The following is a 12,859-nucleotide window of genomic DNA, read 5'->3' on the forward strand; positions in this document are numbered from 1 at the left end:
TCGCGCACGCGCGCGCGCAAACACCTTATTTTATGCGTTGAATATACTTGCCTAGCTCGACGTCTTGCCTCCAGTGTGGCATGCTATGATGGGGAAGCATGAAGTACAAACCATGCATGCCGAAGATAGTTGTGTGAAACAAGCTCTCATTATCCAATTAAAAAGAGAAGATACGAACACGTGCTTGCCTTGCTTGCTAGGGTGTCTGTCTTGGGGAGGTAAATGCTACTAGCTTGAGCTACTCTAAACCCAGCCTAGAAGCAAGCCGTTCGCCTGATTAGTAAGGCTCGAGCATGCCAGCACATTTCTTCCGGTTATATATTTGCATGCACTACCTACACTAGCCTAACCTTGTCAAATGCCAGAGTGCGAGTCTGTACTGTTTTATTACATGCAGAAGAAACCATTTTCCCAATCTTGATTTCACATGTCCATGACAAACTGGCCATGATACAGTGAGCCTTTCAATAAGCCCACATGTCAGATATTTAGCTCTCATTAAAGTCTGGGTCATTCTGTCAAGATCACAAATTTGGTCGCAGAGAAGACGAAGCTTTTATGCAAAAAGCTATGTCACAATATAGAACAAACCTCTCAGAGCCAAACCACTCATCAGAGCACTGGTAGCAGCAGGCCCACTCACACCAGCAGCTGATCTGCTCCTTTCAGCAGATACATATAACAGGCGGGAGTGTTTCATCGGCCAAAACATTTTAAAACTGAGGATGTCACCATCGATGAAAGAAAGCGCATCCCTGCAGAGCCTCCTGGAAAGTAAGATACCACATAATAGAGCAGGGCAAATACCTGCAAGAAAACGATTCCTACATAAGATACCACAAAAGAAGCAACACAAAAAAACACCTGCAATGTCAAACGCCAGAGCAAACAGCTTGAAAAACTGAGCCTTTAGTCTTTCACATACCTGGACTCCCGAGAAGAGTACTGATAGTAGATAGCTGTGCAGCACCATAGAGACATATATCGTAGCCACCATGCTTGTAATAAACCCAGCAGTAAAAGGGAGTCTCTGTAAAAAATGAAGCTCAAATGAGCCCTCACAAGAGTGTCATGATGAACGGGTGGTGGAAAAAAATTCACATCGAGTGAAATGCAATCTAATGCCTTTACCTCTTTGGATATCATGTGAAGAAATTGCGTGCGTGGGCCTTTGAGGGCAAAGAATGCACCCACTATAAATAGGCAACCCAGAGTAAAGCAAATGGCAAACTTTTGTGGCATGACAACCATCACTGGCAGAAACATGGTGAATGAAATGAAGACAAAGAAGACACCCGTGGCCAGCATCAGACCGAAGTAGAGAATAGCCTTCCTTGAAGGCATGCTGCTGGTTGCAGTCTGAACATTTCCAGGAAGTTCTCGGACACCTTTAGAGACCCTGCCATTAACTGCCCTGTTAGTGCCTTCAACCTTTAGTTCTTTCCATACCTATGAAACATAAATACTGTGCATTTTATAAACATAAAATATGTGTAGGTCTCTCCGAGGAAATGTGTAACATGTACTTTCAATTTAAGGTTGTGGCTGGCCCTGCACAAACCATGGACAGCCATACTTTTGTATGGTCAGCAATGAGCATGATACTCCAGTTGATGGCAATATCAGGAGAGGTTGGTAAAAGCCCCTGAGGTAATAAGGCATACTGTACAAAAGTACAGCACATATGGAGTGCAAGAGCTGTAATTTTACGTACACGACGCTAACCACCATGGTTGCTTCATATCAAGATGCCCTAGATGCCACCATCCATCCTTGCCAAAGATTGAGGTGATTCTAATGCATCGGCAAAACAATCTCTATACTCACTTAAGAAAATTCAGCCTATCACGCAAGTAAGAGAATCTACATGCACATTGCTATGTTCCACATCATCATGTATAAAAAACCAAGTACGAAGAAACACTCTTTTTCATTGCTTTATTGATTTGTACATGAGATACAACGAGGATAGTATCACCCGATTCGCCTACACCTATAAGATACTCTCGGCCTTTGTACATAAAAAGAGTTTGCTTGTCTTGTAGTTCTTGTGGGGTTCAACCATAGTTTGCCAAGAAATACATCACATCCATTAAGTGTTGCAATAAGGAAGTTCTCATGTCGAGGTAACCCAGGATGTGAATTCACAGCTTTCCAATGAGAGGAGTGACCTTCACATCCTTCTCAACAAAAGGTTAACATGCATATATTTCGGGTCCCATGTCTCCCACTTCAATCCCCAAGGCAGCAGCCATTTGGATGGAAATGATGTTGTCGGTAGAGAAATCATCAAACATGAACAAGGTCGGCTGATCTTTAAGTTGCCCCCATGCTTTGCATGCTACTCTATCCTTGCTTGCATGACCCTTATTGCCTTGCACATCAGGCACCATACTCACATGCACTTTAGGATCATCTACTTTCTTGTCTTTGCTTGTACATTGGAGAGATATGTGATCTTTACTACCACATTTCAAACATTTGCCCTCTCGCATGTAACAAGGGAGAGGGCAAAGGCCAAGACGGAAAAGGGAACTCCAACAACAACAAGCAGAAAGTCACCACAAAGTCATCTTCTGAATTCTAACAGCAAGAAGGGTTCCAGGATGAAGGAATCTTGTGAGTTTTGTGGCCGACTTGGTCATTCAGCGGCCAAATGTTTTGCCCGACAGGCTGCTTCCCACAAAGCTAAAGCCAAAGCTAAAGCAAAGCAGGAGTCCTCCTCCGATGGCTCAGACACTTCACCCACGACATATGGCTCATATACTTCACCAACGACAGAAGAGAGTACGAAATCTCATGCCAAGATGGCTTTTCTTGCTGTCTATGATCCCCCTGTTCTTGTTGGAAGTCATCTCCTGTCTATTTTTATACACCAAGGCCTTTGTTGTGGGTGTGCCCACCCTTATGAGGTGTTTTCTCATTTTTCCCCCATTTTTCCCTATTTTTTCTATGGCTTGGGTGGCTTCCCAGGGTTGGCAGGAGGGCCCATGTGCTGGCCGACTGATGGTACTGGTCCACGACTCCATATCTGTGATGGCCGACTGCTGACAGCTGGCCGACTAGCTGTATTTGCTGGTCGTGGAGGTTCAGGGCCAGTCGGCTGCCTTTAGCACAGGCCGACTGGGTATTTGGGGCCATATAAAATGGCCCCATGGCCCCCGTTCCATTTTGTATCATACTCGGGATCTTCTTGTGTATATAGAGCAGAGTTACACACCTCTATCTCTCTCTCTCTTGTGCTGTGATTTTCTGCACTGCGTTTTGCTCGTGTTCCCAGATCTGGTCATCATCTCCGCTACGTATTCTCACATGGTATCAGAGCCTAGGCTCTAGATAGTTCTTGGGATTTGTGTGAGCAAGAGGGGGACTGTTGTGTTGCTGATTGGTGGACTGTTTGGGACTGTTCGGGAAGAGGAGAAGCAAGGGGACGGCGGGCTGATTTGCTGGACAGCCACTTGCAAGTTGTTAGTTCTTCTTTGTTCCCACCCACCCACCCTTTTCAGAGTACATCCCTGCAATGGCAGATCTATTTGAGATGGCCGAGAGGCATGTGAAGATCCCGACTCTCCCCACGTTCCCAGTGGACCGTCAGTTGGACGGGAACAATTACGGCATCTGGAAGGTTATGATGGAATCTGTTCTGGAGTCTTATGACCTCGCTGATTTCGTCGTTGTTGGGGTTCCACGGCCGGAAGTAGAGGAAGGGGAGTTACCCTTGATCCGAAAGGACTGGGAGGCTCAGACACAAATGTGGGATCGTGTCAACGCCAGGGTCCGTTCGTTTATCTTTCTCAATTGCACACCACAGGTAATCAATCATGTAAAGCATATGACGCTGGCCAGAGGCATATGGCAGTACTTGGCTTCTCTTTATAACAGGGTATCACCCACGAAGAGGATCTCCTTGGAAGTGCAAATGCGGGTTATGAACCCTGCAAAGTCCTCGACGATGCGGGAACACATTAACAAGCTGTAGGCTCTTCAGCAGGAAGTTCTTCAGGCTGGGAAGGAGATATCGTCAGGACATGGCCATAACGTTGCTGTCACACTTGCCCTCTCAGTACTCAGCATTTTACTCGTCTTTGATTACCAGTGGCAGTCTCAGCACCATCATGTGGAAGGAGCTTGTGCCCATGGTCCTAGACCAAGAGGAACGATTCACAAACCCTCCTCAAGGTGGAGGTTCGGAGGCCTTAACCGGCCAACGGTCGAAAGGCCGTAACACGGGCAAAGGGAAGGCTTCGTCGGAGAAGTCTTCTGAGAAGAAGTCCGTTTTTACTGACCGCGAGAAACTAAAGGCAGAGAGGACCTGTAATGATTGTGGCGAGAAAGGCCACTATTGGAGGCAGTGTCCCAAGCGGAAGACCGAGAAGGGTGAAGATTGTTGGGGTAAAGGCATTATGCCCACCCTTGTAGTGTGTACAAGTCCATAAGTTATAGTACATAGTACACTTAGTACTTTTAATGTACTAAGTGCACTATGTGTACTAGTGCAATATACATGTGTGATAGGGGAGTCACACACTCATATCATGAGTTGACTTATCCCCACAACTCTCTCTCTCTCTCCCTTCTTCTCTGTGTGTATGTCTCCCACATGAAACCCTAACCCTAATTATCTCTCCCATTCAACTGGTATCAGAGCACTGTGTATGGTCTTGAGACAGCATGGTCTGGTGCAGGCAAGTAGCTTGCAGGTGTGTGTCCAAGCAAGCATGGCTGAAGGCCGATAGCCTGTGCGTGTGAGCATTGGTATGCGCAGCGCTGGACTTGGGCGTGAGAAAATCACAGGGCAGATGTGCGCATGCAGGCAGAGCCGATAGCCTGGAGTAGAAGCGCAAGGAGTAGGCGTGTGCTGTCTGTGTGAGCGTTGAACGCTAGACGCCTGGCCACAAGGCTTAAAGCCACTAGGTGGAGGCTGCAACATTGAGTCGGCGGCATCAAAACGGGCCTACGATCTCCCACGTGTGCGACGCCTGAGATCGCCATCGTCGCTTAAACTCTGCCGTGGCCGTTTTGCCACACTCAAGGTGCGACAATAGCCGGGCGCTGCTCAATTTGAGGTGCGACAATAGCCGGGCGCTGCTCAAGTGGCCACGTAAGCCAAGTGCGCTGCCTGTTCCAAAGGCGTGACATCGTATGCTCACGGGCGCTGTTTTGGGAGGCTGCAGACGGTTGCAGAACGCCATTGTGTTGGACAGCGCTGCTTCTCACTCCCGCAAGGACTGCTGCAGGGAGACATTGTGCAAGCAATGCTCTCGCGAGCATGTATGCCTAATGTGGTGCTGCTTCAATAGCCGCACGGGCTGCTGCAAAGGAGTCCTTCATCTGCACTAATACAGCAGCAGCAGCAGCAACATCACCCCCTTTTCCTGCAATCAAAAAAATTAAGAGGTATTTGCTTCAATTCTTTGGGAATTTCTTATCAATTCAATCAATTGAGCAGGTACAGGTGCCAAATTGCTCAAATTTTGAGCGAAATTGGCAAAATTGGGTGACATTGATCACAAACAAGATCAATTTGCAGGAAATTGGATGTCAAAATTTGGGGCTTTTGATGTAATTGTGCAATTAAGCATTCATACATGCTGTATGATGTGAGAAATCGCATATTCGGGCAAAATTGCAGCAAATTTCAGTGCAGATCAAAGGGCTTTTGTGCCGATTGGGTTGAGTTGCATGCAGGCACTCGCATTTGATGCTTTGGGCAATGTGTTGATGCCTGACAAGCACTCAATGTGCCTGTAAATCAAGGGGCTTTTATATACTGGATGTATATGTGGCCAGGGGGAAGCATTGTGAAGACTCTGGATGCCTTCATGTGCGCTAATGTACCATGTATGATCAGCAATTGATCTTAAATCAAGGGGCTTTTCAAGATTTTATGCTTGTTGAGCTTGGCAAAGCAGCAGGCAAGACTTTTATGCCTTGAATCCTCAGAAATCCACTTGCAGTCAAGGGGCTTTTGCCCAATTTCTGTTTGGGACTGTTGTATGCAGTGGTGGGGACTGTAAAAGTCTGATTTTCACTCATTTGGACAGCCAGGAGAGCATTTATTGCTACTATACCTGCTGGTACAGATTTGGTACAGCTTTGTACAAGTTTTGGCATGGCTGCACATTGATTTGAGTGAGCAAAAATCTCAATTTCAGTTGCTGTACTTGACGGTACAGGTTTGGTACATCATTGGTGAGCACTTAGTACTGTTGTACAGTACTTTGGAAGGGGAACAAAGCACATTTAAGGTGCTGTCCTAAATCTGCAGCAACCAGAGTTTGGTGATTTCATCACATACAGTGGAAGTAGAGTTGCATTTGTGCTTCCGCAGTGGGAGATAAACTTTGGGAGAACAACTGTGAGCACTTTGTGTGCTTTTGGTGCAGTGTTTGCACATTTTGCAGGGAGTCAGGCATTGACAGGTTGCATATTGCTATGGCAGCCACAGGTGAGAGCTCTTCATTGCTTCACATCAAGAAGCTTGAAGGCTCACATAACTATGATATTTGGCAAACCCAGTGCTATAATGTGTTGCTCCAGAAGAAGCAGCACAAGCCTATCAAAGAAAGGGGTGTAATGCCCGCTTCTCTTACTGCTGAAGAGTGGGAAGATATGGATGAGCTGGCAAGATCCACCATCATGTTGTCTATGTCAGACACTTTACTTTTCAGCATTCGTGAAGAGAAGACAGCTTGGGGAATGTGGCAAAGATTGCAGGACTTGTATGCCCAGCAAAGTGCCTCAAGCAAAGTGTATCAGTTGAAGAAACTCATAGGTCTTCAAATGAAGGAAGGGGCGTCTATGGCAGCCCATCTAAATGAGTTTAATGGTATTGTCAACCAGGTCATTAATCAAAAGTTGGCAATGGACGATGAGTTCAAAGCCACTTTTCTCTTATGCACTTTGCCAGAGAGTTGGGACACATTCAAGACATGCATTGGACTTTCCAACAGAGTTGTTTTTCCTGTTCATCTCCTCTTGAAGGAGAGTACCCTCAACATCTACATATGACAGCATAGCATTTGAATTGCTAGTGGCATGAATGCACGAGGGAGATCCCAGCAAAGGGGTAAAAGCCAAGAACGGGGAAGGAGCAAGTCCCGCTCCAAAAAGGACTTGGAATGCCATTATTGTGGCAAGAAGGGACACATCAAAAAGCAATGCTACAAATGGAAGAATGATCAAAAGGAAAAGGGAAAAGGCAAAGACAAAGACAAAGATGAAGCCAAAGATGTAAAGCCAAAGGGCAAAAGTGGAGTCAAGATTGAAGAAGTCAATGTGTCACATGCAGGTGACAGTGAGGATGAGGTCCTATTCACGTCTTCACTTGATGCCCATTCACTTCTTGCAGGAGATGGTCATGGTATGCACTCATGGATCATTGATTCAGGTGCCTCCTTTCATGTCACAGGTTGCAGAGACTTGTTTGTCAGGTATACTGCTGGCAATGAAGGAGTAGTTTATTTGGGTGATAACCATGCATGCAAGATTCTTGGCAGAGGTGATGTGAGACTTGTGTTTTCAGATGACTCACAGCTTATGCTCCATGATGTCAGGCATGTGCCTGAGATCAAGAAGAACCTGCTTTCTACTGGACAGCTTGATGATGCTGATTATGTTACCACATTTGGTCATGGAAAGTGGAAGATTAGTAAGGGCTCACTGGTTGTTGCCAGAGGCTCTAAGGTGGACACTCTTTACTTCATGCATGCAGGTGTTTGTCACCATGCTAATGTAAATGCAACCGAGCTGCCGGAAATCTCTATGTGGCATAGCCGGTTGGGACACATGAGTGTCAAAGGAATGGAGCAATTGTCTCGTTTGGGTTACTTGCCTTCTCTAAAGTTTTCAAGTTTTCAGTTTTGTGAGCATTGTATTTATGGCAGCCCCCACAAGAAAGCTCTTGGACAGAAAGATGCTCAGTTAGAGCTTGTGCATACAGATGTATGTGAGATGCCTCAGCTTTCTTTGGGAGGGGCAAAATATTTTGTGTCCTTTATTGATGATGCCACACGCAAGGTGTGGGTTTATCCTCTTCGTTTGAAGAGTGATACTTTCTCAGTGTTTCAGAAGTTTGTTGCTCTTGTTGAGAATCAAACTACCAAAACACTGAAGGCTTTGCGTTCCGACAATGGTGGAGAGTATATGTCCAAACAGTTTCAGGACTTTTGTGATGCTAAAGGCATCAAGAGGGAGCTCTCTACTCCTTATGATCCTCCACAAAACGGGACAGCACAGAGGATGAACAGGACCATTCAGGAGAAGGTCCGTTCTATGTTGTCACATGCTGCGTTACCTCATGGTTTTTGGGCTGAAGCTGTTATGACAGCCATTCATCTTATAAACAGGTCACCTAACACGAGGCTTGGTGGAAAAGTGCTAGAGGAAGTATGGACAGGGAAGCCTCCGTCATACAAGCACTTGAGAGTGTTTGGTTGCGTTGCGTACGTGCACATACGCAGGGAAATGCGCACCAAACTTGATCCTAAGTCTCACAAATGCATATTCCTAGGATATGGTGACAGAGGTGAAATGGGGTATAGACTTTGGGATCCCGTGAATAGAAAGATTATACGAAGCAATGATGTCATTTTTGATGAAACATGCATGTATAAGGAGCCTGCAAGGCAACAGGAGCCTGGCAGAGTCATCTTTGATGATGATGGACATCATGGACAACAACCAAAAGCTGTAAATCAGCCATTACAGCAGCAAAACCAGCCCTTAAATGGTGCTGAAAATGGTCCAAATGGACAGCCAGAGATGGCAGAAGATATCCCTATGGATATACCACAGTTAGAGGAGATACCGGGCATGATATTTCAGCCTTATGGCATGGAACAGGAGCCACCAATAGGTGATATGCAGGCTGGACAGCAACCTGCAAATGATGGTCATTGGGTACGGAGGTCCACAAGACCCTCCAGAGCCCCTGACAGGTTTGTTCCAGGGGTTAACTACTTGATGCTTACTGACTGTGGGGAGCCCTCATGTTATAAGGAGGCTTTACAGAGGGCAAACAAGGCTCTTTGGGAGCGTGCCATGAAGTCAGAGATGGATTCTCTGCACAAAAATGGAACATGGAAGTTGATGCATTTGCCTACAGGCAAGAAGGTTTTGCCATGCAAGTGGGTTTACAGGCTCAAAGTTGCACCTGATGCAAAGCTTAAGGGCTTCAAGCAGGAATATGGTGTGGACTTTGATGAGATCTGCTCTCCAGTGGTCAAAATGACCACACTTAGAGCTATGTTAGCTTTGGTTACACATGATGATCTGGATTTGATTCAGATGGATGTGAAGACTGCTTTTCTTGACGGTGATCTCCATGAGGAGATATATATGCAACAGCCAGAGGGTTATGCAGTGACTGGAAAGGAGAAGCTTGTATGCAAGCTGAAAAAGAGTCTTTATGGGCTCAAACAGGCACCAAGGGAATGGTATCATAAATTTGATACATTCATGAAATCCCAGAATTTCAGGAGAAGTAACATAGATCACTGCTTATACACCAAGAAAGCTTTGGATGGCAGTCTATTGATCCTCATCTTGTATGTTGATGATATGTTGATTGCCGGGAAATCTCGTAAAGAGATGGATGCCTTGAAGAAGAGGCTGCATCAAACCTTTGATATGAAGGATTGGGGTGATGCAAATCACATCTTGGGTATGCGGATACTTCGGGACAGAAATCAGCATGTGTTGTATTTGTCTCAGAAGGAATACATTGGCAAAGTTTTGCAGAGGTTCAATATGGACGGGGGGAAGAAGACTAGTACTCCTTTGCCTCCATATGTGAAACTCAGTGCTATGGACAGCCCACAGTCAGATAGTGGCAGGGCTGATATGGCCAAGATTCCGTATGCTTCAGCTTGTGGCAGTCTCATGTATGCCATGGTTGCTACTAGGCCGGACATTGCATTTGCAGTGGGAGTGGTTTCTAGATACATGGCCAACCCTAGCAAGAAGCATTGGGAAGCAGTGAAAGGTGTCATGAGATACCTGAAGGGCACACAGGATATGTGCATTTGCTTTGGCAAACAGGATGCATTAGTGCATGGTTACACGGATTCGGATTATGCCGGTCATCCAGATAACCAGAAGTCCACTACCGGTTATGTGTTTACATTCACAGGAGGTGCTGTGTCATGGATATCCAGGATGCAGAAGTGCACTGCCTTATCTACTACAGAGGCCGAGTATATTGTAGCCACAGAGGCTTGCAAGGAGGCATTATGGCTATCTCGGTTAGTGGTTGATTTGGACTATACAGGGGATATTCCATTGTTGCATTGTGACAGTCAGAGTGCCATCCAGTTGGCAAAGAACCCTGTCTTTCATGCAAAGACGAAGCATGTGGATGTGAAGTATCACTTCATCAGAGAGGTGATAGAGAACAAGCAAATTCAGCTTGTTATTATTCATACGGATGACAACCCGGCTGATCTGTTGACAAAGAGTTTGCCTCCGGAGCGGTTTGCTCATTGCAGACACTTGATGGGCATTGGATGAGGCCAGTTTCAGCCTTGATATGGCATTGTATATTATCATGTACATGCTGATTTTTTCTTTTCCTTCATTTAAGGGCACTTTGCCTTTAAGTGGGAGGTTGTTGGGGTAAAGGCATTATGCCCACCCTTGTAGTGTGTACAAGCCCATAAGTTATAGTACATAGTACACTTAGTACTTTTAATGTACTAAGTGCACTATGTGTACTAGTGCAATATACATGTGTGATAGGGGAGTCACACACTCATATTATGAGTTGACTTATCCCCACAACTCTCTCTCTCTCTCTCCCTTCTTCTCTGTGTGTATGTCTCCCACATGAAACCCTAACCCTAATTATCTCTCCCATTCAACTGGTATCATTCCTCAGCAGCAATCATGAAGACTCCGGCTTTTGTGCACCTGGAGGTGGTGGACACCGATGTTTCATTTTCTTCAGGGAGGGAGGAGATTGGAGGACTCTCGGCAACGGATACTCGGGAGTGGATTCTAGATAGTGGTGCTTCCAGGCACATGACTCCTTCCCGTTCCGGTTTACAGGATCTCTGCAAGCTTTCTGGTCACATTCTTACTAGGGATACATCCACTATCCCAGTTCACAATGAGGGCAGGATGGAGATAGTTCCCGATGGCAAGGGGGGGAAGCATTCCTCCCAGGTGTTGTATGTTCCGTCACTTGGTTTTCATCTGTTGTCAGTGCATCAGGTTTGCAAGACTGGCGTACGGGTGGAGTTTGATGAGCATTTTGTTGCTCTCCGGGACAAAGCAACAGGCCAAGTGGTTTGGGAAGGCGGAGTGGAGAATGAAGTTTACAAGCTTTCAGCACTCTCTCTCCCAGGTCCTCAGGTTTGTGATGAGTGGCAGTCTGGTAATGGCCACTTAAGTGTGGATACGCTGCAGGTGCAGGCTTTCCGGGACCAAATGGTGGATAGCTTGCTAGTAGATGGCAGCAGTTGGCAGGAACTCTCCAGTACTGATGTTGGTAGTTCTTGTGTTCGTCAGTCAGAGGAAACTGAAAAGGTAACTTATGCTCTGATGTCTCGTAGTATTCGGGACAAAGAACCTCCTGTAGATGAGGATGGTCTTTCCACAGGGACCTTTCGGAAATCCAGGCAGGTGGCAGTTGATTACTTGCAGAAGGAGGTGCATACTCCAGGCTTTGTGGTTCCGGATTCAGAGGGGGTGGTTGACAGGTTTCAGAAGGCCTTGCGTGGTCTTCAACAGGTTTCCAAGACTTGTTTTTGCACCGTAACAGGTGTTGATCCTTGTGAGCAGTGTGATGCCTCTTTGACTCAGAAGCAGAATGGTTCATTGATCTGGTTGATGGACACCAGATTGGACGGGAGCTTCCTGATGAGGCAGTTGAGCTCATGGTTGCGGATGACCCTTTGGGAGGCAAGATTGCGTTTCCTGTGGTTTCTGCGGCATGCGAAGGATCATGGACTCTTTTACACAGGAGGGGGATTGTTGGATGGAGTCCAACTCCATCCAACTCCACGGTTGGAGTGACTCAGTTTGGGGAGGAGATCCGGACGCGAGGAGATCTACTTCAGGCCCAGGAGCAGTTTTTTGGAGCAATAAGAGTCAGTCATCTTTTGCCTTGTCGAGGACACAGGCAGAGTACCGGGCTGCTTGTGATGCTGCTTGTGAGGTGGCGAGGATGCAGAGGTTGCATTGTAGGTTTTGGCTTCCACTGGAGGAACCCATGGTCATCTAGAGGCACTTTGTTCATGAACAGATCGTTGCTGATGACATCTTGCTAGAGTTCTGTTCGACGGAGGACAATACAGTGGACCTCTTCACGAAATCGCTATCTCAGGATTTGCTCAGGCGGCACCCCAGCTCCCTGTGGTTGGTTTCACAGACAGGAGCTGAGAGGGGGTGTTAGAAGTCATCTCTTGTCTATTTTTATACACCAGGGCCTTAGTTGTGGGTGTTCTCGCCCTTATGAGGTGTTTTCTCATTTTTCCCCACTCCCGTATTTTTCCCCCATTTTTCCCTATTTTTTCTATGGCTTGGGTGGCTTCCCGGGGTTGGCACGAGGGCCCATGTGCTGGCCGACTGATGGTACTGGCCCACGACTCCATATCTATGATGGCCGACTGCTGACAGCTGGCCGACTGGCTGTATTTGCTGGTCGTGGAGGTTCAGGGCCAGTCGGCTGCCTTTAGCACAGGCCGACTGGGTATTTGGGGCCATATAAAATGGCCCCATGGCCCCCATTCCATTTTGTATCATACTCGGGATCTTCTTGTGTATATAGAGCAGAGTTACACGCCTCTATCTCTCTCTCTCTTGTGCTGTGATTTTCTGCACTGCGTTTTGCTCTTGTGTTCCCAGATCTGGTCATCAT

The 12,859-nt window shown here is 46.5% G+C and overlaps 1 protein-coding gene across 1 annotated transcript in view; it reads right to left on the reverse strand.

The window, feature by feature from the left end:
• Positions 1-391: 391 nt before the first annotated feature.
• LOC147636503 (protein transport protein sft2-like) overlaps positions 392-12,859 on the reverse strand; it is a 29,945-nt gene continuing 17,477 nt past the window's right edge. Inside the window, exons 2-4 of the mRNA XM_086801976.1 lie at positions 1,132-1,399; positions 926-1,030; positions 392-807 (exon numbers count right to left, since the gene is read on the reverse strand). Of these exons, the coding sequence (XP_086658102.1) occupies positions 697-807; positions 926-1,030; positions 1,132-1,399 (484 nt within the window). The 3' untranslated portion in view covers positions 392-696. The remainder of the gene's footprint in view (positions 808-925; positions 1,031-1,131; positions 1,400-12,859) is intronic.

This window comes from Cibotium barometz, chromosome 8 (genome assembly GCF_041138505.1).
Source record: "Cibotium barometz isolate CiBa-2024 chromosome 8, ASM4113850v1, whole genome shotgun sequence".
NCBI classification, from domain to species: Eukaryota; Viridiplantae; Streptophyta; class Polypodiopsida; order Cyatheales; family Cibotiaceae; genus Cibotium; species Cibotium barometz.